At 44.4% G+C, this 26346-nt stretch overlaps 1 protein-coding gene across 4 annotated transcripts in view; it reads left to right on the top strand.

Moving 5' to 3' along the window:
- Nfat (nuclear factor of activated T cells 3) overlaps window positions 1–26346 on the top strand; it is a 57723-nt gene that overhangs the window by 5641 nt on the left and 25736 nt on the right. For 2 of the 4 annotated variants that reach the window (XM_076792423.1, XM_076792420.1), the window contains exon 1: window positions 24895–26089. The exons of 1 other annotated variant lie outside the window; for it this stretch is intronic. In XM_076792423.1, coding sequence (XP_076648538.1) covers window positions 25948–26089 — 142 coding nt within the window. In that variant the 5' untranslated portion in view covers window positions 24895–25947. Of the gene's footprint in view, window positions 1–24893; window positions 26090–26346 lie in introns of those variants that run through there. One more of the 4 variants, XM_076792421.1, reaches the window with a different exon arrangement.

Below are 26346 nucleotides of genomic sequence, written 5' to 3'. Positions count from 1 at the left end.
AACCGGAGACCAACTTCCAAGCGGTCTTTCAAAGTGGATTCCAAAACTACAACATTTCATTTTTAACGGATTGGTAAATAAATTTGTAGCATTGTGAAATAATAATCGGCAAATCAACGATCTCCAATAAGAATTTCTTTCGGAGTTAATATTTAGCGAAAAAACACAACTAAAGCACTCATTGCCTTTTGAATGAATTACAAGCTAAATCTGGATTAGAATATTTTTTGGGGTTCGTATTCATCAAGAAACGTGATTCAACTTTTTTTTTAGATATAGCATGGATGTTAGGAAGCCTGTTGTTCGGTTTCTAAAAGCGTCCATTGAATTCTAGTAGCAAACGGGCCAGGAGTTTGCAGCCTGAAAATGACTAATCCGAGGCAACGTAGGGAAAGTAGTCCAGCATACGTGCCAAAGTACGAAGCGGCCGTGCGATTTTAATCAAGCACTGAAACGGTTCGTTTTTGTGTGAAAGGACGCCGGCACACTCTCTTTTTCTCCTGACGGCTGTCCACTGCATTTCTCTCGGTCTACAATTTCTGCGCGACCACAGGAGAGACGACTGGCGCCGCGGCGCCCGACACCGTCCCTGTAGATCCTATCGCCCCCGGCACTGGTTTATTGCAGTTGACAGAAACATTCGACGCGTCAATTAATCGTGAATTTTGTCGGTCCGTTCGGAACGGCAACGAAAAATTTCGTGTCTCATTAACGCTAGAACTCCGTCACTATTACACGATTTCCGATTTTTCAGATTCAAAAAAATTCTCCGTTAAACCCACATTACAATCAGTATATCAATACTCTCATTTTTCTAAAGTAGCACATGTCCGATGGGTTTCAATGCTTGGTTATTGGTGCCACGTCTTTCGATGGCCACCATAAGCTTACGGGAACTCGTGAGGGAACGATGTTCGTTACTCAATCATTTCTAACCGCGGCGGAGTCGCGCGAGTCTATTTAAAACGCGACTTTCCGCGAATGATTCGCAAACATTGCAGCGTATTACGTAACCAATGTTGTTATCAGTGTCAGAAATGTGGTTGTCACTAGCGATACATTTGAATCGCCTCTGTGCAGTTTGCTAGAACAATCTAGTTTGTTTCTTTAGCGAGTGAAACCGGTCCTGGAATACTCATTAATTTAGATCGGTTTATTCATCGTTCGTTTGTTTCCGGCACTTCGACGCTGAAATTAGAATAATCTTCAAACGAGACTCGTATCGATCTCCTATTTGTTTTTTTGACCTTTTGTTTGCCGAGCCGCAATTCCTTATCTACAGACTTAACACATTCTGTTTTAATAACTCTCTAGGCGGGAAGCATTATCGTGTTCGATGCAATAAACATTTCTTTTTCATAGTAATCTTTTTCACGGGTAACTGTTGAAAAATTCTCGATTACAGTAAATCGTCCAGTGTTGCAATTCTACCGTAATAAAGAGAGACCTTCACAGAAAATAATTAGATGTAAATTAGCGAACAAAGAACAATGTTGTTTCGAAATTCGCTTTTCATTTGTCCGGTCAGAGTGAACGAACGCGGTTAAAATCGCCTTTGTTTACACCGACCGTGCACAACGCTGTATTTCAATAATCGTCACGCTTATGCAACCCGAATTTTTCAGCACGTTAGAGAGTGCGTTGAACCGATTATCGGCCCTGGCCCCACGGACACTTTCGTTTTTCCCGTGCGTTGCCCGAGGAAAGTGTGCGGCGATTATGCCGACGTGTGGGCCATCGTCTCCGGTGACCGGTTCAACCGATGCAAATGCATCGCGAAATGAATCGCGAATGCGCATGAAATCACCGCCACAGGTCCCCGCCGGTGTAGATTTGCGTCACGACCGGCGCTCGCGAGCTCTCGTCCCTCAAAGCGGAGCGCTTTTTGCGACTGTTTACATGGCGCGTTCGTAGATGGATTGCTGTTTTTCTTTTTTTTGTCGCCGTATAATTATTATAATTGGGAAAGAAACGCGTTCGATGCGAAACATTTCTGCTTTTTGCTTTTACAGTCAACCGGAATCATTGAAATGCTTTTGTTGCTTCGAAATTGTTAGGTCAATTTATTCACTCATTTCTAATCTTCGGCATTTCTACTGTTGACAAAGCTTCGTTTGCCTTGATGATATCAACGTTTATTTTCATAATGGAACTTTCTAGAATTATTCTTCAGCAGCCAACGCGTTAAAGTTCGCCATACCACGAAAAATCGGGTAAAGCAACCCCTAAAATGAAAGTTGAGAGTTAGGCAATGATGGGCCAGGCAGGCAGTCTGCTGGCACGAAGGAAAACCAGTTCCACATTACTGTTTTCTACGCCGTCTCGCCCTCTTTCGTATTCCCTCGGCACGGTTCGATCGGCCTTGTCGCTGCTTCTTTAAGATTCATGCTCCGAGCGAAGAAAAAAATTATGACCGATCATAACTTCTTCTGTTGTCCCGAAAACCGACCCGGTCTCTTTCTCTTTTCTACGAACGAAATCTTAGCGCAGAAGGCCTTCGTCCACCGTATTTAGATAGCTTTGCGTATCAGGGGCTTCCGAACCTATTTTTGGTTGCCCTGCGTGGGCCAGCCTGTTCGCAGCACCTGATAGGCTTGATTCTTGCGAGATCCGTGGAAGAAGCTGCATATGCATTCGGGAAAGTTCTTTTGTAACGAATTTATCCATTGATATTGATAGCTTAGGCTAAACGAGAGACTGGATTGCTCTAGTGGGCGGGGTTTTGGGCTAACAGGGCGTGGCATACTGGCTCTGCCTTTCTGCGGAGTCGGGGCCATTGCTCCGTGGAGCAATCTGTGCATTAAATGCATTTTAGTAAACTTTGAGTCTTCTGTAGTAGCAAATTTCAATGCTAGGGCGGTGCTTTGGACTAAAAGCCGTGGCTTGTTGGCTCTTCTTTTCTGGGAAATCGAAGCCACTGTTTAGTACAACAGTGTATTATACGCATTCCGGTAAATTTTGAATCTTGTGGAATTCCAATGCTCGAGGGCGGTGCTTCGGGCTGAGGGGCGTGGCTTAGTGGCTCCCGTTTTCAGGAGATCTGGAGCACTGCTTTGTAGTGCAATCTACGCATCTTACACGTTTCGATGAGTCTCGAGCCTTCTATGCAGCTATATTTCAATGTTTTCAGTGCTGAATGTTTCAACACAAAATTGATTATGTTTGAAAATTTGATCCGCACCAGCTGTCGCGCGAAGGCAGCTGAGTGTTATCGTCTGGAGGACGGGGCTCGGGACCGCCTCGTTGACCGAACTGTGCTCGACTCGGATTAATAAGGCCAATTGCAGTCGTTGGTACGGTCATGCTTTCCGTCTGTTTAACGAAAGAGAATACGCTCGTTATTCGGCTACCGTCGGCGCCCCTTTGATGCTAATTAACCGGCCAGCGGTTCGGCCCGATAATCGCGGATTGATTTCTGAAGTGCCGTCGAAATTAATCTACGATAATTGAAGTTGAAGTATAGATTTCATTAATTACACGCATTCATTCCGCGATAATCTCTCCGGTCGGTCTCTCCTCGCACTTGTCGGCTGCTCTTCATCGCGCTTGATCGTGTACTATGTCCGACAGTGATTCTCATTGGCGAAGATCGTGTCGGTTTCATTAGAAATTGCGACAGGGTCGTTGGTCGTCGGCTAAATTATTCTGTTGTCTGGTTTGGACGTCTGCAATCATTATTAATTTTCAATTATTCGATTTGCTTCGCCTTCTATTGATATTTCAAGTAAGGGTTACGTGATCGATGGTTTCTAGTTAAAAATTAGCTACACTAGGCTAGACAGTGACTATAAACTATCGATCACGTATCTCTTGTTTTAAGTGTCAATAAAAGGCGATGCAGGTCGAATAATTGGAAATTGATAGTGATTGCAGAATTTTAGCTTAGTCTTCCAGAGTAACTGAAAAGGTTGGGGGGTTGGTTTCCTTAAGATGAATGAAAGAATACCCGAATGATGACAGTAGTTGAAATTTCGTTTACCGTTACAAGTGTATCATGAATTTTTCGGATGATAGCTTGCCTCGAAGAGGTGGAACGATCGTTCGCTGCCCTCTAAAACAGGTGCGATAGCCTCGGTGAATCAACCATGTCGACTTTAACGCCGAAGAAGCGCCGCACGGTCGGAATCTCGAGTGAAATTGAGAAATAAAAGCGCAGTAGTGGAGCCGGGAGTTCGATTAAGTCGACGTAATAGCACGTCGTTACAAAAATAAGTGCGGCCAGGGCTATTTTAGCCGAAGATTAAATAAAAATACGAAGCGGAGGGGCGCGGAGGCCATCGACTTATCGTGAAAAAAAAAGCGTGAGGAGAGATTGGAAACGGACGTAATCCGGGACGATAGTAAGGAATTACATTGAATTACATAAAAATCGGTCTCGTACCGTTTCACGCCGCGGAAAGACAACGCCGGTCGTTGTGCGTGCCTGCCATGGAGAGGAATCGAAGAAAAAGCGAAAAGTATGAAGAGCAGCCAGACAGACTCCTCGTCGAGAGCTGCCGGGTCGCAACAAAGAAGCTAGACCACGCCGAGAAAGCGGAAAATTTCTTCGGGGGCATTGCATCGCTAATTGACGTGATAGTTCGCGAAGCTTTAATTAATTCGACGGATCGACGGGCAACCGCCGCCGCAAACGGTGAACTTTGGAACGATTTCTCTGTTTACGGGCTGCAAAAAGGGTGACACGCGAAGAGACGAAGGAAATCGCGGATAACTCGTTATCCTTTTTTTCCTCCTCGTCCCCCCTCCCCCTCCTCCGCACTCCACCCTCGCGCGCCACGCAACCTCATTAACATTATCGTTATTCCCGCCGCGACGCAGAATACCTCAAGAATCCAAGACAAGGAAATAGCTCCAACTATAGTCGCCGATGGCGCATATACAATAACATGCTCTAACTCGACTTCGAAATAAAACGGAGAAAAAGATCGACGCTAAATTTCTAGGTTATGGCAAATCTTCATGGATTACAAAATTAAACTATTACTCGTCGGCTTTCTATCTTTGCTGCGGTTTAAGTCTGACATGCTAGCTGGAGGCGGTGGGCGTGGCTCGGGATTCCTCATTGGCTGTCAATCGGCGAGGGACCAGCTGTTAGCCAATGAGGGAGTCGCAGTCTGCAGCTATCGCCCTCTGTAGTGGTATCTGCAGCCCCAACCGGAAGAGTTATCGAACGGCAAACCTGTATCACAGCTTTTTCCATTTCCACTGAAACACGAAACAACTTTGCATCGCATTTTACAAATATTTTACTGCACTTTCTGCGGTGGCAGTCACAAACTTTCTACGGTTCTTTAACCGATTATTGAACTGCGAATCTCTATGCAAAATTGAACATTTTCTACATTGGTAATAGAAACCAAATAAAAAGCTCTTTCCTTTTGTCTTGCAGTTCATTTATCCGATGGTCTGCTGATCGTACCAGCGTTTACGGGGCCCATGCTTCAGGATCGATTGTAGAATTTCAAAGTGGCCATATTAGACCGATTATAGCTCCTTTGTAAACGGTAAACGGCAATAACGGGAAGGAACTACGTCCCGCCGTTAATAGAAATTCGTTCCTAATTGTTCGTCAGGGTCGTTGACGTGTCCTTGTCACACAGGCGAAGCAATCATCTACCAGGTGCGATAAGACGGCTGACGAGACGACGCTTACCGTCGACTGCGATAGACCCGGGTCACCGACACTCCTATGCGCGGCTGACGTCGAAACAAGCTGTAAACCGTACGAGCACATCGGTCTCAAGGACGCTGACGATATCTCTCCGATAGGAGCTCCCTGAGCGATTGAAAATTCACTTTTCCGGGGAAACAATGCGCGACTCGCTCAAACGAGATGCATGCTAAATATTGACCCCGCAACGACTTCCTATTTCTTCAGACTTCTACGCATCAAATTGGGACTCTCCTAAAAATTCTGTAACAATTCATTGCGATCCTGTTACTCGTGCAGTTTAAACAGATGCAAATAAACAAGCTACTAGTTGTCAATTTTAATTCAGTTTTAATTGACACAGTACATGAAGCCGCACGAATTTTCTTGGTTACCCGAATGAGTTTACTTCTTGCAGAATTTTCCAAAAAATTGGAAGGTATCTTCACTCTGAACTGATTCCCACTAAAAGACGCGTGGAGAATCTGTCTCTTTAAAAATCATGTTTTGCCCACGCAAACGATCAATCTCGTCTCAGATCCAATTATTATCGGAGCCTTGAGCTTCGTGCGCGCGAAAAATTGGAAAGTGGCATCGCGTTACGCACGGCACGCTTTTGGCGTAAAATTGCTCGGTTTGCTCCGCAAATATTTGCGAAGCCGCGAAGGACGAGATAACTCGTCTCTGGCAATCAAGGGTCCGGTTCCGCAACAGAGAATACGCCACGATGCATCTTCGAAGATCAAATATTTCGGGGATCGAGGAAGTACTTATTATCATTCGACCCGTTCGAATTTCAAGACCGGATCGGAAACACGTGTGGCCGCATTCGTGCCCGCTCGGGACACCACGTGTATTAATTAACATTTTACATAACATTGTGTCCGTTAACTGTGTCGTAACAGACCGATACGATGAGTTTGTAGCCGGGCCGAGTAGTATTACGAAACACACTCGAATGTGTGGCCGTCCCGTGCGTGTGTCTTAATTCACGGATCGAGGGATGTTTCGACATTGATATCAGGTTTTCGGAGCTCCGAACAAGAAAAAGAATTTCCTAGCTTCGTCCCATAACAGCAGCAAATCAAGTTTCGAGAAGTCAAAAATTATATAAGCTTTTAATAAATGTTCCCCGCGTGCGAACATTAATCTTCCATATTGAAGTTATTCTTGAAACTATTCTTACTCTGAAATTATTCTTCTGGCAGAGCGCCGCACGCGTCCAAGATGACTCGAGAGATTCAGAGAAAATGATTGTTGTTACGCCAGAGTGCGACGGGTTAATTAAGGCGTTTGCCGATTCCTGCGTCAAGGAGTCTGCAAGAGAGTATCCAAATTTCACAGCCTTCTGCTGGCATTGTTGCAGAATTGAAATAAAAGTTTCATGAATCGAATGAACGGGGTCGCGTGTCGATGGTATTGCGGAAATTCGACTCGCAACCATAAACCCGAAATTAATGGTTCTAAAAGCAGCCATTAAGTTTCTCATGATTCACGCTCGGTTTTACCTGGGGTCTCTTCTCATTCACGAAACTGTGCTCTTTACAACCATACTCGATTGAACGGTGCTACGTTTGCACTCCAAAGACTTGACTGAAAGACTTGACTCATGCCTGTTCGAATGATCGAAAGGGACGATGAAACACCGTGTCCACCATGAACACAACGCGATACACTGCGTTCGACCGCCATGCTTTCCGAAACGGTGTGCGTGCGTTTAATGGCGGACGGAGCTAATCGTATTCAATGCGCATTGAATCGACCTACAATGTAGATACATCCGCCGATTTACATTCGGCGAACTCGTTTTGATTCTAGGTTGAATTGAAATTCTACCGTTCTCGCGGTTCATCGATATTTGCTTCTCGCCTTTGATTCCTTTTAGCATTCATTAGCGCCTCCGACGTGTGGTTACAAAACTGCTGTGCACAGAAGTTGCGGTGCCGAAAGGAATCACTATCAATCAAGCCATTTTTCTTCCTTAAGGGATGATTTAATGGCATTTACCTAGGTGTCAGTTCTTGCAAACATCTGTGTACAACGCTCAGACAGCGCGATAATATTTAAGTAATTATATTTTCAGGTAGATATTATGTTCTTTAATATCTTTTGTTTGCTTCTGGGCCCTTTGAATTTTTAGTTGAACATCAGACAGTACGATTGTGGAGAATAGTTGCGATGATGTGCTGAAATAACAGAAGAGATATGCAACCAGGATAAAATTAACGCAAACAGTATATCAAACTTTCGTATACCTTACGTAACTTTTATACACCTTTTGTTACATAACTCTGTAAATCCTATTTGAGAAACATCAGAGGTTTAGAAAAATGATAAGCCTCTTAACGATTTAGATTTCATAACGTCTCCGACAAGTTTACATAGCGCCACATTATCTGCGATCCGTGTCGTTAATTGTAACAAAGAAGCGTAGCTTTCGCTGTTAACAGAAGGTTATTCCGAATTCGTGCAGACTCGAGTCGAACGAAACGAGTAGTATCGAACCGCTGCGGAACACTGTACCGAAAGAAGGTCGCCAGATAATGACTACTACTAACGATGATACTGTTGCTTTTCTAGCCGAACACGTGACTTCTGTTCGCGACCGTTAATCCCTATTTACACCGTCTCGTTTCGCCGATAAGTTATGCAAACGCGGGGAGGTTCGTTTCACGGAACGAATCGTGAGGCCCGAGCGTGCAGCCTTTGCTCCGCGAAGAAACACGGGAAACCGATGAACCGCCGGTATAAACAGCCGAGTATGAGGAAAAAATTAGTTGGCCGACTCCTCCGGACACCTCGGCGATTTCCTCGAACAACAAAATGTTCGCACGTTTAAAACGAGCAACGTTTTATTCGCGACAAAAACACAGTCTGGCGGATTGTTCATTCACAGAAGTTCCAGCGGACGACAGTGAAACTCAAACTGTAACCCTTTGCACTCGGCGCTATTTTCATTGTAAAACTAAATTTTTCTTCCGTCTTGGAATATTTTCATTTTATTCGTACGAAACTGATCCGATTTCCACATATAATATTTAAATGTTTAGTCATCTATTGAATACAAATCTTGTAATGTAACAAATATTTTGCAATATTTTTTGTAATTTCTTTGAAATAGTGCCACAACAATTTCTAGTGGTGCTTCAGAGTCACCACTCGAGTGCAAAGGGTTAATAGAAACGTGCTTTGGGTATTTCTTACCCAACAAAATAGTTGCAAAATGGAATTCTATTCGGTTCAACTTTTCACGAATTTTCCTAGAAAAATGAAAACTTGTTAAAGACGTAGAGCATGGTACTGAACAGGGAGTATTGTTTGATTATAATAACTGCTGGTCCGCATAAAATGAAAACTTTTATTCTTATGTTTGTAGATGTATTTTTCCAACAAGATCATAAGCTGCAACCATCCGCACAGAAATGCGCACGCATCGGAGCGTCGGTCCATCGGAAATCGCATCCGCAGCCTAATTCGCGATCAGATGTGGTCAACATGTTGATGATCGAGGCCCGTTAGTCCGCGCTCGTTCCATATTTCTCGATCATTCGCTCGCCGCATGGCCATCGTTGTCTCGACGGAAAAACAAACGAGGGAAAAGCGTGGCGACGCCGGCCGCGCATCAGAATAAAGGGGGGTCCGCACGGGGGAGGAAAGAAAAGGCGCGCGACCAGAGCGGCCGATCGACCTTTCGGGTCACTTCGATTCGAGCCGCGCGTAATTTTAGAACTCGCGAAGAATCCGATACGAACGGGGAGTGACAATCGGTTTGAAGGTTCTCCGTTCCACGGGGCCCGCATTGTTCCCGTGTTATCTGCGCCGCGACCACCGCAGGACAATGAGAACCGCCGTCCGATAACAGGCCGTCCACCTATTGATAATCGGTCCAGACCCGGCTCGAGAAAACCGCGACTATGTTTACCCCAATCGTTCGAAGGCTGTGCGAATGACCCGTAATAATTCTGCCTCGATTATTGTTCCCGCGCGCGTTGCATGCGCGATCGATCCGAGACCGTTCGATCGCTCGCTGGTGGCTTCGATCCGACTCCTCTCGATCTATCCGTTTTCCGAATCAGCGTTGAAATCTAGCTAAACAATTCTGTCCATATTAAATGAAAGTTTCAATTGCATAAAAAGTCCTGCTTGTACGCACTTCTCTTTGTCTCTCGCCGCGAGACGTTATCGAGTCGTTGGCCAATAGAAGATTGTGTCTACCAGTTGATTGTGTATCGCAAGATCCTCTGAATCACACGATACTTGCCCAGGAAAAACCGTAGTTCAACAATGGATAACTAACGCTAACAACTTCGTAAAAATTACGGTCGCGATATTTGCGACGAACTAACTCGATTCATCCACGGAGCATGCTAAATCTAAACAGACGAAAAACATCGCTCTAAACCAACGACTTCGTCGGCGAAACGAGAAACTTCGATTTTCCTTATTGCAGTTTCCTCGAGTCGTAGTTAAACAACAAGACGCCTCGGCCCCAGTAAACAACTAATCAGCGTTCCCAAACATCTTTAACGCAGCGAAGCGTAATCAGTCCGAGAGACTGGCATATTTACCAGAGATTAGAAGATGCTCAATCGGCCGGCGTCCCAATCTCGATGATTAATTGTCCGCCGTTTGCCATATTAGTCGGCGTAACTGTCTCAATTAAATTAGAGAACATTAATTCCGCTAACACGGTCCGAAAGAAGTCGCCCCGGCGAAATCATCGTCCATCTCTTTGCCCGAAGAATTAGCGCCGCAATGTTTATCGTCTGATTCACGGTGGCTAGCAAGCAGCGTGTATGCACATGTACCGTACACAATGAAAAACGGAGCTAATCTGTTTGGGTACTCTCAGGTCTTAAGTCCGATCGAGCACCTCGAGGGGGATTTGTCATCCGTCGTATGTCCGAAGTCACCGGCGCTCGATTCATAAACCCAGGTAATCGCTATTGTTGTTTGCGAGAGATAACGGGCCGACTGACACCACGCGACTGCAGTCGATTCGTTCGGGGACAATATTCGGCGAACAATGAGCAGCGCCGGAGCAGTTTTGTCCAGGTCTCCGCGGGACCCGGGGATGGGTCACAGATTTTCAACAATGATCCGCGCCCCGAGCGTGTGTCACGCTCGGTAAACGCTCGGGTCTAATCCCCCGAAACGTCATTTTACGGATAGCTGCATTGACCAAATATCTGCGGAGCACAATGGGGCGTCGGGCATTTGAATCATTTCGCTGGGAATGTTTCGCTATTTCCGCGGAAAAACTTCTCAGCGTTATCCTCATTTAGCACAAGGTTTACGGAGCACTGAAAATGACTATTTTACATTACTTTATGAAAATAACATGAATGTATCGATCAAAATTTGTAGCCATTTTTTAAATAATATATACCCGAAGAAATCAATTTGTTAAATAATTGCTCATGGATGCATTTTTACAATCTCAATATTCGCAATTTAAAAATATTAGAATCCGTCATTTCGACGGGCCCCGCGTAAATCTAGTGTTAAAATCGTTCCTGTATTTTTCGAATTTTCACCGCGAACCATACGGGAATACTGGATCTATTTTTCGAATCGAGAGTTTCCTAGCAGAAAAGGTTTGTCCTTAAACTTTAAAGCAAAATATTTTATCATTTATGCAAAATAAATAGGAATTTCCTTAAGTTTAATGTCTTTTCAATTTTGTATCATATTTGGCATATTCATTTTAAAAAATTAATTGTCCCGACAGGCGTCTGCGTAATCGTGAAAAACAATTGATAGTTGAACGCGTCGATAACGATGTAGTTGATCGTTCGAACGATCGTGCGCTACCCTATCGCGGAGACAGTCTCCAGGAGTGACGTAGAGGACGTGGATGACGAATTTCAGCTAATCGGGCACAATTTGTCCTGGCCCGAGATAAGATTCACGCTATCGGAGGGGGATAAGATTGAAAGGAGATTGCTGCGAGATAAGATTCTGCTGCTGGTCTCGAGGATGACTCGGTTGTGCGGTTGGGTACTGGCGCGATCATCGTCGTGTCGATGCTGAACGACGGGCATCGAATGTAACAGTTAAACCGTAACACAGAGGAGACAGCGATGATAAATAAGCGCGACGGGTCATCGTCCAGCCGGGAGACGAGATTTATGTTCAACGAGCCGAACGAGACTGCCGATCGTTCCTCTTCGGGCACACTCACGCGCGAAATCTCGCGCCGATGTGAGCGTGTTCCTGGCGTCGACGCAACCAACCCCTTTCGCATCCCCCGTGCCATTATAGATTGGACTTGTTTTTTTGCGGCGTATAACGCCGCGATACACCCGGTAGCCGCACCGCCTATCTGGACGTCTCATCTCTCCTCGCTGCGTTTCGTTGACACCGAATTGCGAGATTGCTCCCATCGGCGTTGCTGGCCCGGTTGTCTTCGTTGCGGGCCAGATTTATAATTTTGCGGCTCCTAATGGTTTGCAATCAGTTTCCGAGTTCAGGTTCTTCCCCTATTCGTTAGGCCCTAGCGCCGTTTCTTTAGAAACTGCCGGGTTTGCCCTCTGGGGCACAACTTGCCCTGGGAGCAACGTTTTCCAACAAAGACGGAGGTAGAAGATAACGAGAGAAGATTAACCACTTTGTTCGGCTTGTATATGTTTAAAAAACCACGCCTACAATAAACTGAGTAAGCATGGGGTCTAGGCCTTGAAGGAGACCCACAGAACAATATCTGATACAAGACAAATGCTCGTTCAAGAATACACTATGATTTTTATCGTCCAAGAAAGAGATAGCAGACTATCCATCTTTTGTACTGCTTATATACAGGAGACCACGCCCACAGTGGACTGAAGAGGCGTGGTCTCGCTACCTCCGTCTTCCTGTACTTGTCCTTGATATAAAACAAATGCTCGTTCAAGCGTCGCACAACGATTTTTCACGTGAAAGAAAAAAATAAAAGACTATACATATGCTTGTATACGGGAAACCACGCCTACAGTGCCCTTAGTAGGCGTGGTCTCGATGCTCCTGGCCTCGACGGAGTCAGAACAGTGCCCTACGGGGCTATATCTGCTCCTGATACGAGACAAATCCTTGTGTATTCCTCAAATATATTATTCTTCAATCATTTTTGAAGATATTGTTTTTGCTAGAAGAACGAGTAATGCTTCCAGTCAGAGATCTTTGACTTCGTCTTGTTTAATCCTTAATCATCGTCCCTAGGTCGGAGACAGGTTTTTCTTCTCGGCCATCGATTGTTAATCTCCATTTCGATATGCGGAACGTGTAATCCGCACGTGCCGCGGGCAGCCGCCGGAGGCGCGAAGCCTTTTATACACGAGCCCCGCCATTTTGTTACAAGACAGTGCATCTGCCGATTACTTTCGACACCATTACGCTCTTGCGTGCTTGCGTCACGCTTTTACACGAGTGCACGCGACTTTTACACGGGATTTGCATGCGACTGGTGGGCGCGTGTGCACACGCTCGAACGTTTCGGTGGTGTCAGGGGGATGATCTTTGTCTCGCGGGTGGATCCGAGGGGGTGGCGTCCTTATTTTTATCCGCGGAGGGTGGTGATCCTCTGGTGAAATGATGCAGGTTCGTACACCTGTACGCAATTGTGTAATATTTCATTGCGATGGTTCTTCGAAAATCCGAAGAAGTGCATGAAACTGTACAAAAACTTCAAGGTTTAGTTGTCGCTGTGACTATTTTCAAACGTTAGACGACTTTTCGGTAGACCTTACAATGTAGAATTGTGACAAATTGTTCAGCGAATGGATACATAGTAATTAAGCTGATGGTCGAGTATTGAATATTAATAGACGATTAGTGTAATGACTTATACATAGATCGCTCGGTGCTCTCTCAAATAATAACTACAGAAAAACTGCTATCTCGTAACTGGTTCGTCATCCTTGTCATCCTTATATTTAGCATTCTTCCGTTATCCATATTTTGTCACACTTACGCCTATCGTTTGTTATATACAATCTAGTTAGAAAAATTTCATTCCTTATGCAACGCGTACACGCGTTACTCAACGAGTAGGTTCGCATCTGGAACTACGTATTTGTTACAATCTGTTGAGTATTAATACACGATCAATTATACAGCATAAAAAATTGTAATGCAATTGATGTAACACAGGATCTCTATTTCCTTAGAAGTAATTAATGGCCAAGTAGAGATTCTCTGCCTCGATTGCAACTGAAGCGAAATCATGAAATAAAAGAGATTGAAAATAATATAACAATCGCTCCAAATTCTTCCAACGTTACAACCGTGCTGTGTTTTTTCTACTTACGTTTGAATTAAGGATATACTGAGAATTTAAAAATGCTATTGTATCGTTTTCGGACGCATTAAGATGATTAAAGAATAAAATGCTAACTAGCTAATACAACTAATGTAACTAGCTTCTGTATCTAGCAGTGAACGCAGACAATTTTCGAACGCAGTCTACTGATTGTGACCAACAAAGATCTAATTACTGGGACTGTGAAAGGGATCGCAGGACAAGGGCTCAACCGATGATAAAATGTTGTGCCAGGAAGAGGGTTGAATAGTCTAACGATGAGCAGAGAGCGAAGAGCTAAAGGCATAGTGAAATGGCTCGCATAGTGATGCAACTCGCGGCTGACGTCCCCGTCTCTATCGTTTAATTGCAGTTCAGTGGGGGCAATTGCGGTTTCGCCGAGGCGCGAGTGTTGCGCCGCAAATAACGTCCTATCTGAGAACAATTATTTACGATTATCGACGAAGGCACGAACGATCTCGCGTACGCGTCGTTGTCCAGCAAACACGTTCCTACGTCGGCGTCTTCGTCGTAGTTGACGTCGTAGTCGTCGTCGTCGTCGTCGTCGTCGTCGTCCCATGCACGTTGGACTTTATTGCATCGCTGACTCAAGCTTTATGTTAATAGTTGCACTGTTGCGATGCCCGCCGACACGACGTTAATACATTTTTTTCTATTCATCTGGTTACAGGGATCGCCGCGAGCGAATCTTCGATCATATTCAGCGTGAAACGGCGATCAAACACCGTCGAACATTGCAATTTTCTTGGCTTCGTTTGTATTCTCGAAGCCAATGTAACAAACGCTTTGCAAGACACTTCCGGACGCTTTCAACAATTTTGTAAATGCGTTCTACACGAAAGAGGTGGTTCTATATATTCGTTTTGGCGATATACAATTTTCAATATGCATGAACGCGTGTTTAAAGAAATTCATAAAATATGTAGGAAGGTTGTCATGATGATTCACGTGTTTGAAAAAGCTCGCTGTGGCCACTAAAACCTTAGAGCTATCGTTGAACGACGAACAGGGAATGACGAATTTGTTGTTAAACACAAGGATTTCAAAGATAAAGTAACATAATATTTGGGTTGAAACAACCGAGGCAACAAGAAGAAACGCGTCAACAATAACTCAGCAATCGCGCCCAAATTTAGAACAAAGCCGATACGTATGTACGTTGTTCCGACGTCTGCGAAACTAAATCCGAAATAAAAACGCTCTCGAATTGTTTGTTTTCATTTAACTGTTTAATCTTCGCTCGCGGAATGACTAGAACAAATACAAATATAGAAACAAATTTTTTCCCGAACAACCGGTTAGTACACCGTAATTCCGAATTACGTTCGCAAACAGCACGCCGGCAGAAATATTTTGTGCACACACGGTTTCCGGTCGGACGTTTTCCTCGATTCGGGAAACCGGGGAACGTAACGTTTCCTCGGAATTGTCTCATTGAATCATCCTCCTTAACGGCGTGGGATGTCACGCGATCTTTATCAGTTCAACTATCGAGCGCCGTCGGATTAATCCATTTCGCGCAACAAGTTGCAACCGGAAGTGTGACTGGGCGAAAAATTGCGCGAATTCGCGGATCGTGGTTTCGCGAAAGGAAAATAAGCACCGGTGAAAAACGAGACCGTTTACGAGAGGGGTCTGGGTCTCGCTGCGCTTCGGTATGGTCGGTGGTCTAATCGCTGGTAATGATCGGATTATGAGATTAATCGTTGGATTTCAGCGTAATTGCGACGGTATCGCTCGCGGTGATGTTGCGTTCGCGGAAATAACGCCGCGACGATCGTCGGAAATAGTCTGTCGGGCAAATATTGACTATTTTGCAAATTTTCGCCACGGTTCGGAAGCCTTCCGGGTCTTGCGTGCTTTGGGATCTTCGATTCACGTGAACTGATATCGACGATCAAAACAACCATGCTCCGTGACGCGATTTCAATTGTAAATCGGTGGGTGTGTCCGACGTTGGACGTCAAACAAATATAGCCGATTCTTCGGATACGAGAACGCTCTGCGCCGCGAATGAAATTACGATTGATTTTCAAGAACCGGTCCGCCATCTTCGCTGCTATTGACGTTGTCGAGGCTTCGGAATTGGATAATTAGGGAAACTTGTGTGAAAAAAAAGTTGTTATATCCATGCTTACTGCTTACTATCCATGCTCAACTGGGAAATAATTGCAGCCGACTACAATTGGAATTTAGAATTTTACCACTACATAACTGGCGTTCCTAATTTAACTGTGAAGAGACGATCGATGAAATTTGAACACAGAATAGAAATTTTATTATAAAAATAGATTTTTTAAATTTTTTTTTTCTTCTTTAGAGAGAAATAATCGAATATACTTAATTAAAGAAGCTATTTTAGCGACGCGTTTGGACGCTCAACTATGGAATAACTATTCCCTCGACAAACATGGTATCAGCGCTATTAAAATTGAACTCTTGATCTCTCGGAGTTTTCTTCGGCCAAGTTAATAAACCGATTATATCCACGAACCAGTGCGCGCACTGTCGTTAATATACTAGCGATCGATGACAGAAATTACGCTACGTTTATGTCTGCGCGCTAATTGGTCGTGACAGTCGCGATTATTTAATCTGCGTCCTGGCCGTGCTTCCTTAAATTAGACGATCTTCTTCTTGCTCTGGCGTCCTGCGCCATCTTGGAATCATAGTCGTAACCGATCATCGACTGTTTCAATTAAAAAACGAGGATTTGATTGAAACAAGTACCAAGTAACCGAATTAAAAATTCTGAAAAATTGCTCGAGTTAAAATTAATTTATTCAGTTTATTCTAAAACTGTCCAGTTGCTTTATAACTCAAATTTTTGTGTATAAAAATTAACTATTTAGTATCCGTAAATCGTCGCCGAAATTTTTCGACGTCCCGTGACGATGAATAATAGCTCCGTCTAAACAGTTGTCAATTTATATTTTAATTCAGACCTGTCCAATAGCGTTTTCTAACCGCGCGGTGCTACACGACGTTCCTGATTGCTATTTCGACTAAGAAAAGCCGATTAGCGGGTTAGCGATCTCTGCGAACGAGAAGCTGACTAATAAGCTGCTAATGATATTACCGTGTTTGTATCGGACATACGCCAGATATAAATCAAAAGCCGTGTACATTTAATACGTTATGTCCGTAGCAAAACACGTGGCTTTGAACAGAATTTTCTGAAAAAAATTGTAGAAGCTGAATCAACTTAAATTGCTCCCACGCGTAATTTTAGTCTTGGTGTATTGAAAACTGTTGGTAATTTTATACAAATTTTAGGGTATCGTATTTAGTTCTTCGATTACGAGATTACAAGTTTAAGTGTCGATCGGACTGGTTCAAGATGCTCACTTTGAATGCGATACGGAGTGTCCAGATAGTCTAGTGTATCTCGAACATTGTTCCAAAGGTGAAACAGCATTGGACGTTACAGCATTTCGGTAATCTTCGAGCGAGCATGATCGAGAAGGCCGATATGTACATTCATCGAAGGAGGAAATTCATTTCCTCGGGGCTCTGTCGGCGTCAGCAACACGTGCCGTTTTTTGGCCTATTAACCAGTTAAGCGCGTTTGACGTGTATACACGTCATCCAAAATTCTATTGCGGTGCGGTTAACGTTAAGGAATTCTTAGTTTCTTATCGAACAAAAATGTAATTCTTTCTGATTTTGCTATCCTTTTTTCGTAAAATTTATAATAGCGGCATTTCGTATATATTCGTCATTGCTCGATTTTAATTCCGCGCCGCGAGGGATTTTAAAAATGAAATTCCACAGTTAACTGGTTAAACGCGCACTGTTACTTTCATGCTCGCCGATCGAGACAAGCCTAGTTAACGCTTCGATTTGCATGCAACTATGTATATCCACCTAATAACTTTTACTGCCTTTTAATTGCCCGGCAGGTTTCCGACGATCAATCCCGCATCGTAGCATTTATTCTACTCCGTAATGCGACTCATTAACGCTTTTTGCGGCATAAATTTTGCGTCAACCAGTGTTTACTCATTCTCGATACGTTCATCTCTACGTTTGCGAACTGGAACCCGTGTTAACAAGTCGATACACATTCGTACAGCTCTTCTATAGTCTCCGGCGCAATCTCCGCGATAAAATTAGTCTGAATTTGCGCGATTTTCTTCTTTTTTCGACATCCGGGCGACGTGCTCCATCGTGGTCTTATTTTCGCGTCGATCGCGATTGTTGCGGGCCGATAACAAATTATTTTATTCTTAGTTACACCGTATCTTCGGCTATAATTTTAGCTGTCAAATTATTCCGGTTTCGTAATATTTTATTTCTCGCTCTGATCCTCCGCCCTTATCGCGATTGTAACGGCCTGATAACCAATTACTTTATTCCTCGCGACCTCACGGCTGCGGCTGTAATTTGAATGTTGCTCGGAGTTGACGTAATCTTTTTCTTAGTGTCTGTAATGATTTTAATCTCGGCGACTCTACATCCTCATCTGAAATTTTACCGCCCGCGATGCTCTCTTTCTGGGACCTTAATTTCATTTTCATACATTCACAATTATCGCTTTCCGATAGAAAATTATGTCTCAGTCTGTACAATTTTAGCTACAATTTGAGCGGCAATTTGCACCGGTTTCTTCTGTAAGAATACAGTCGGTAATATTTTCATTTCTATTCTTATCGCGATTATTGCTTTCCCGGCGACAAATTAAATTATTCCCGGAGAGTGTACGGCCGAATTTGCAATTTTAATGGCAAAATTGGCGTGAATTCGCGCGATTGTTTTCAAGAATGCAGCCGGCAATATTCTACTTTCGTATTGTCGTCGTTATCGCGATAGTTGCGCGCGCCGATAACGAATTATTTAATTCGTATTAGTGCGGCGCCGAGCGAAATAATATTTCGTGAGTAGCCTTCGCGCTCGTTAACACTCGAAGCTTGCCGCCCGAAATCGCTCTATCGCACGTGTCGCGGTCTTTATCTTCTCCGAATTAATTTGCTCTCGTTGTTGTTCGCGCAGAACGGGGATCTATCGTGTGATCTGTAATAATCGAATGACCGTGACGACGACCAGATACCGCAATAACGTTCTCTCTCCCTCTCCCTCTCTCCTCCCCCCCTCTCTCTCTCTCTGTCTCTTTTTTTTCTGTCTCACCCACTCCCACTTCTCTCCCACTCTTTCTCTCTCGTACAACGCGGCAAAGTCTATCTCGTTCTCCCTAGTTTTGTCTGTCCGGGATTTATAATTTTTACACGCGGAGTAACGATTAATTCCGGAGAGTGTCGACGCGGTCGTCCGGGATTAATGCAAATCAATTCGTTTGCCGTGCCGTGAATGCATCGAAACGGAATCAGGATTGTGCTCGATTAAAAAGGGGAAACACACGCGCGGATACACGTATTATACGCGTTCGATCGCACATACACGCGCGGGGGGGGGGAAAAAAAGCAGTGCGCTCGGCGATGGCAGAAGAACTACGATACGATTTTATCGCAGCTTTGCGCTTCAGACGCGAGCGATGTTCGCAGATGACAGGTAAATAGTCAGTGTACGCCGGTGTAACGAGATTTTACGATTTATCAGCGAATCCGGGTATTCACTGGTCGCCCATTTTGCTCGCAGCGAATGAAACTCCCCATTTTTAAGCCCCCTTTCTTCGTGGTCGATCGGTTCCTCCCGATTCTTGTAATTACAAAGTTTACTGAATTTTTTCAACACGCTATTCGGTGCGAGTTACCTTCAAACAATTCTATCGCCTCTCGATGAATTTCATTAAACCGTTCGATTAAACCTTAATGATAATTTCGATCGAACGTGAAACACATAATTCTGGACGTGGCCATTTCAAGTATCCCTTTCGTCAAACAAATCTTCGCAAAATTCATTACGAAACCAATAAAGAAAAGTATCGAGTGTGACTTAACTAACGCAATTAAAGACGTGGATAAAATAGGATTATTAACACTAGAACGACCGAGCAATAAATGCGACTGACGTGTGTTGCTTTGTAACAGTGACAAGAATGTGCCTATTCAGACTTCATACAACTTTTATTGTAATATGTGCTTCAACGAAGCGGTTCATTAAAAAATTTTTACAATTTCAGTAATTGTAAAAGAAAAAATCAGGAAGCAGTCATTTTGACTGCTCCGGTCGTTCTAGTGTTAAAAAAAAATATAGGAAAAAGCGAACCCCATTCTACCAAAAAAAAAAAAAAAAATTCCCGATATATTTGAAACAGAAGATCATCCCCGATCAGCATGATTTCAAGCAGGCATTTTACGTGTTAAGCACCGTCCACTCTCGTCCGAGTCCCGTTCCGTCCGAGGCTTATGCTCGTGACACGTTTCGAGCGCACGTGAGCTGAGTCACAGGCTCTCGTGGTTCATCGCATGTTTCAGCAATAGTTGCGACGAGAGGGCTCGCTCGCTCGTTTAGTTTCGGCGCGCGATCCGATTGTGTATCCGCCTTTAGCCGGACCGGCGGTGATAACGGAACCGGCTACGTCGGGTTCGTCGTAAGTACAGGCGCTCGACGATTGGCGGTTCTTTGAAAAGAAAAAATCCCGCATAGACACGTGCGCGATACGCGCGAATCGGCTGGCGCGAGCGGATTGTGTGCAGTGTGTGCTCACTCGATTAGGCCGACCTTAGGGTCACGAGGGTCACGAGCTCTCGGGAGCGTTGCCGCGCTCTGCCTCTCCCGCGATCGGCATCGCCTTTAGATTTGTTTACCAGACCAGGCTAACAATCGTGTCCCATGCCGAACGGGTCCTATCGACGCGCCGGTCTCCCTCCGACCGCGAACGACCATGTATTTTCGAATTTTTTCAACAATAATCTGAATTCGGCGCGATTCTGATGCAACCGACGCCGTCTGTTGCGTACAGAGCCGAGAGCATCGGCGTCTCGCCCTTCGCGATCCCCTACGATGAAGCTTCCGATGATGAGCTTCGTATAATTTGGATCTTGCAAGAATCGCTTGCCCGAATTCATGTTCGTCAATCGTTAAACTTTTAATGGTACCCTGTTTTCTTTTCACAATTATCTTGCAACGCTGATACGAAAATCAGAGTACAGCCAATATTATGAGACCTCGCGGTCTTGATTATGGGGTTAATACTCAATACGAGATAACATGATTTGAAGATTCAGACCGCGACGCTATTTTACTAAAGATTTCCAGAGAAGTTGTGTAGACGTCTTTCTATGCTGATAATTGTACAAAGTATTGCTGAAATACTGTGTTCTACTTCTAATTGGCTAGACTTTTGACCACCCTGTACAAGCTAACACTTGAATTTACAATTTAGCGTATAACACAGGCTCGTTATTACCTATTTGTGGAGGTGACGACGAACGTACCTCTAAATTTTATATAAATGCGTGTTCGGAGCGAGTTAGAATATAAAATGCCGCGCAGGGCACTGCCCCGGTCCCACTGGGAGCACCGAAGCCACGCCTACTTGAAGAGCCCCGCCCAGTGTGTACAAGATAATTCGTTTTCTATTGCTGGTCTCTTATTTCTGTCTTCAGTGTCACAAGGGCGATCATATATTTTCTATAAAACTATTTTCTATAGAAATATATGTGATTGTTAATTTTTTCGGAATTATTTTTATAAAGGCTACAGCCAATGGCCAATAACAGTGTACGGGGAACGCAGTTCATTGGACTGTTGAGACAGTCACGTGGCTTGTAACATAGGCGTGTGAGAGTTTCATTTTCGATCCGTTAAACACTTCTCTCACAATTTCACGTTTGATATTTTGGTAAAAAATTAAAGCAACAAATGACAGAAATTGTTCAGTAATAAATAGAATAGTGCGATTCAAACTACCGTATAGTTTCATTTGAAGTTTAATCTTTCGGAGCCTCGAGTACGAAATGAAATTATTTAATAAACAGTAGATAGTTTGCAATTTCCTACGAGCAATATAATTTCGTTTGCATGCGACTGCAAAGGCTCAGAAAATTTGGATAACCAGTTCACAGAGAATCATTATTCATAGAAGCCACTATGATTGCCAGAGGGGGAGGGGGGGGGGTCAGTGACCATGTCTACAAACATGTAGCAATTACCGGAGTGTCGCTGAAAGGGTTCCACGATGCCCGATCGATCCACCCTGTATTACAGTTATCATGGTCGTCGTTAACGTGTCAAATTAAGCGGAAATATAGCGCAGAAAGTAGCAAATATCGTCGGTCTACAATTTTTTTTCTATTTTTACCACCACGAGCATCATTTTACCCCGTTGCAGTCAATAGCTGGCGTACTTAAAATTTTCAACCTATTATTACTCCAATTACAGAACATTGTAAGTTCGACCAAGGATAATGCTGCTTGAGCTAATCAGCGTATTAATCCTAAGTAAACGAAACTATTGTGGCTACTGCTACTCGTCGCTGTTCAAGAAAAAAAAAAAAGAAAGGAAAAACAGTCCACTTCTTTCATGGAAACATTTCAATAGATTATCCTCTCGGAAACAAATGCAAAAAACAAAAAAGTCATTTACACTCGTAGCTAATTACGTTCACTTTTATTATTCACTTATACTCTCCTGGACGTCGCAGGCTACAAAGGAACGGAACAATTAAAGAAAGAAAAAAAACGCGGTGTATTTGCATTCTCGCAGCGATTTACGAGCAATAAACATATCGTCCGCGTCGCATAACTAAACATCGTCATTAAATTACCTGTAATCCAATTTCGTTCTCGCACGGAAACAATCACGGCCGCGGGGACACATAATGTAAATACCCGCAATTATCGAAAAAGCACGGATTGCTAATTTATGTAAGACCGTGTTACGCTCTTAGCGAGTTGAAGGGGGAGGGGGGGGCGCAAGCGTTAGCCTTCGAAGCTAATTAATTGAGAGAGAATCGAAGAGCCTCCTGGTCATTAAATTCGCGACACTATCTTAACTATCGACGTGTCTCCAGCACGATAAAGTCGAAAGATCGTTGGTAATCGATCGACTTCGTCATCGACACGACATTCCTTCGATCGTTCGCGATATCGCGAAACGCTCGATCGGGATCGAGAGACCGATTTTTTTCATCGATCCCTTCTCGTTCGACACACCTGTCTCTCTCTCTGTCTCTCTCTCTCTCTCTCTCTCTCGGTTTCTCCTCGGTCGTTTCGCTTATCGCGGTTGCGTAACAGCTCATGCACTCCGGTTTTACTTTTCTTTAATCTGCAAAACCGAATCGCTTTTGCAATTAAGCAAATAGATAAGACCGCGGTCGGTCCTGACCTCGCGTAATTCCCGTCGTTTACGTCGGAACACGAAGAAGCGATGCACTCGCCTGTATCGACGCGATCTCGAGCTTTCTAGACCGGTTGACGTCAGGCGGTAAAGAGGGGCCGAGTCATTAATGCCTCTAATGACGACGGCCGTCCGCGACATGTTTTCCTTCTGATCCACACGTAACCGGCGATAAACGATCGAAAATGGAATTCCGATCGCCGGAATGCGCCGACGGTCTATCAATTCGGTGACACCGATACAATCGGTCGGAACTCGTCGATGATGATGACCGATGACCGACGACGCACGCGTATGGGAAACGCCGCTGTGAAATCGACAAATCATTCTTGTCCCATTTAACAGAGCTTCGAATCAGATAACAGGCGGCTCGGATCGGCCAATGTTGTAATGTTGCGAAAAAGAACAACGAAGCGACGATGGCAGCGAACGGGACCATCGGTGAATCTAGTTTTTCCGGACATTCGACTCTCATCTTTTTTTTTTTTTTCGAAAGTTCTGGGCGTGGGTGATCGTTATTTCCGAATGAACGGCGCAAAACGAGGCCTCGCTCCCCGGTTAATAACGCTGGAATTGGGCACCGAATGCCAGTGCGTTCAGCCTTGCTCGCAAATGAAGCGGAACGCTTCTATCGGAAACAGAAAAATTATTTCAGCGGCGTCTGTCGGTTTTGAGGAAATTACACCGCGCGAGCTGCGTGAGCGATCGTTAGGCAATTTTTCTCGTTGCGATTTACTTCAAAAAGCAAAAAAAAAAAAAAGAATATTAGGTCTCTTTAAATAAATAATTTTGAGGAGGAAGCTTTTTGGTCTGCCACGCTTGCTCTTCAGTCAGAGAAATTGACCGAAAGGAATTCGGTTACCGTAGTAGATTGTCTTGTCACTGTTTATTAAATATACAAAAAGGGAACGTCAACAATTGAAACACAATTCTAAAAATCTATTACTGTGTGTCTATACTTTATTTTCTAAAGATTGAATCGAGCGAAAAATTTTCTTCGTCGACCAGAAGACTTTTTGCGGAAAGATTAGATTGCATTCGTTTACGATATCAATGCTTCTACACGTTTTATAAACTTGCACGTCATAACTGCATAAAAATCCGGGATCCACTAATAATACGACGATACAATTGTATTACTTAGACTTTTGTGGTACGTCGTGGTTTTGTCGTTTTGTGGTATGCTACGTCGAAGAGTAAAAATAGATTTGTAGGTTTACTCTGGTGTGCTAAAGTAATAATTACTTTTTATAGGTAATATGTAATTTTTGAGATACCAGCAGATTGTTTTCTACCGAACATTCGTCAGTTAAGAATCGGGCTGAAGATTAATCGGGCGCTGTCTATCTTTGAATATTATTGTTATATCACGTGTATCAGGCCGATAGAATTAGCGATCTCTCGAGGGCTAGAATAATCTGATAGGGAACCTGTTAATGCGAATAATTAACGAGGGATCAGGTTAACACTAATTAGTACGCGTCGGCGAGAAATGAGATAAAGCAGTGCAGAAATTGTTTTAAATTACCACGTTCGTCACCACTATTTATGTTTCCGTCTTCGTTGTAAACACGTTCGAACAATTATGCCCGCGAAATCCCACAGATTCAAATTGATTCAATCGTTGTAATAAAAACTGAAGAGTTCAAGCTTATCACAGGAATTAATTCTCGAACTCTTGTAGATCCCACAAATCCCAATGCGGTTCCGTCCAAGTATCATGAACAAAATGAATGTTAGAGGATACACGAAGAATTGTGTCACTCGTATGTGACGAAAGAAATGTAGTAAACGTGTACCGAACGCCTACGCAAGGGTTAGAGGTGATTATCATCGAATCAAACGGACTCCGGTAAAATGACCCAGAACTGGAAATTCTAATGATAAATCAGGGGATGTGGTCTGGCGATCGAGGCGTTCCCAATTCCCCCGGAAAGCGTGTGTCCGCGCGATCAGTGAATCCTTCGTGCCTTCGCGGCTGTCCGTCGACGGGAACAGTAGCAGTAGATAGGGCAGATAGCCGGTCGGTAATTAGCGGCAGCTGATTGGTCACCTTCTTCCTCGGCATAACCGAGCCGGTCGGGGATGAAGTAGCGTATAAACGTGTCGCGTGGCTTCGTGGTGGGGGCTTATTTACTCGGTGTTCAGAGCAATGCCGGGTTGGCCGATCGTCGACGGATCGAGGAACGGCAGTCCGCGGCTGACACTCGCTGAGATCGCGTGACGTGGTATCCCGACGGTGTGTCAGCTCTGTTCACCATCGCGGGAATCTTCGAACGAGAAGATCTGGTGCTACCCGGTGCTGATCAGTGGACAGTGTTGCCCCGGAGACTCGATTGTCTATCGAGGACCGTTTCCAGTGATCCGGGTACCATTTTCCACCTTGGCTCTTCCTAGCCAAGGTTCCCCCCGGGACCGTTTCTAGTGACCCCAGTACCACATTTCCCACCTTGGCTCTTCCCAGCCAAGGTGCCACAGCCTAAAGTTTCAGGACCTCGTGTGTTCTTTGGTGGGGGGATCGGCCTAACGAGGTTGGCCGATGTGACACGTTCGTGGTGAACACGTGGACCATCGGGGACCACCGGGGACCATTGAGTACCGTTGTGTACCATCGGGGACTGACATGGGATTATCGTTCGGTGGACTGCGCCAACGCAAGGGACAAAGTGAAAGCCCGCTTCGCGACTACAACCTCTGATAGCTCCGGAACACGAGGCACACCGTGCGAACGCGCCGGGCCCATTGGTCCTCGGAGACCTAATGGCACCCGACCTTGAGAAAAAGCGGCAGGAACTCAGGAGGACCAGCAGCGGCACCTTGGACCACACCGGGCATGATCACTTTCACATGCTGCTGCAGCTCCGGTGCAACGGACACGCACTGACCGAGCCCTATCGACACGGTAATCTTGCACCAACCGATTCGATGTTACCGATCTTGTCCCTCTCTTCAACGAAGATTTAGTGCCTGGTGATTTCAGTAATTTATTCCTCTCGCTGGACACCGCGAGTTTGACGATGTTCGAGGGTGTTTACCATTCGGAACACGATCGATAAGATAATATTGTAAACAAATTTTTGCTCGATTCAATAATATCTGCGAATTGCTCCGGCGAGCAAAAACGACTCCATTCTGTTTTGGTTTCATTCGATTGTATTT

This window comes from Halictus rubicundus, chromosome 8, assembly GCF_050948215.1.
Source record: "Halictus rubicundus isolate RS-2024b chromosome 8, iyHalRubi1_principal, whole genome shotgun sequence".
NCBI lineage: Eukaryota > Metazoa > Arthropoda > Insecta > Hymenoptera > Halictidae > Halictus > Halictus rubicundus.
This window is presented reverse-complemented; position numbering and strand designations above follow the sequence as displayed.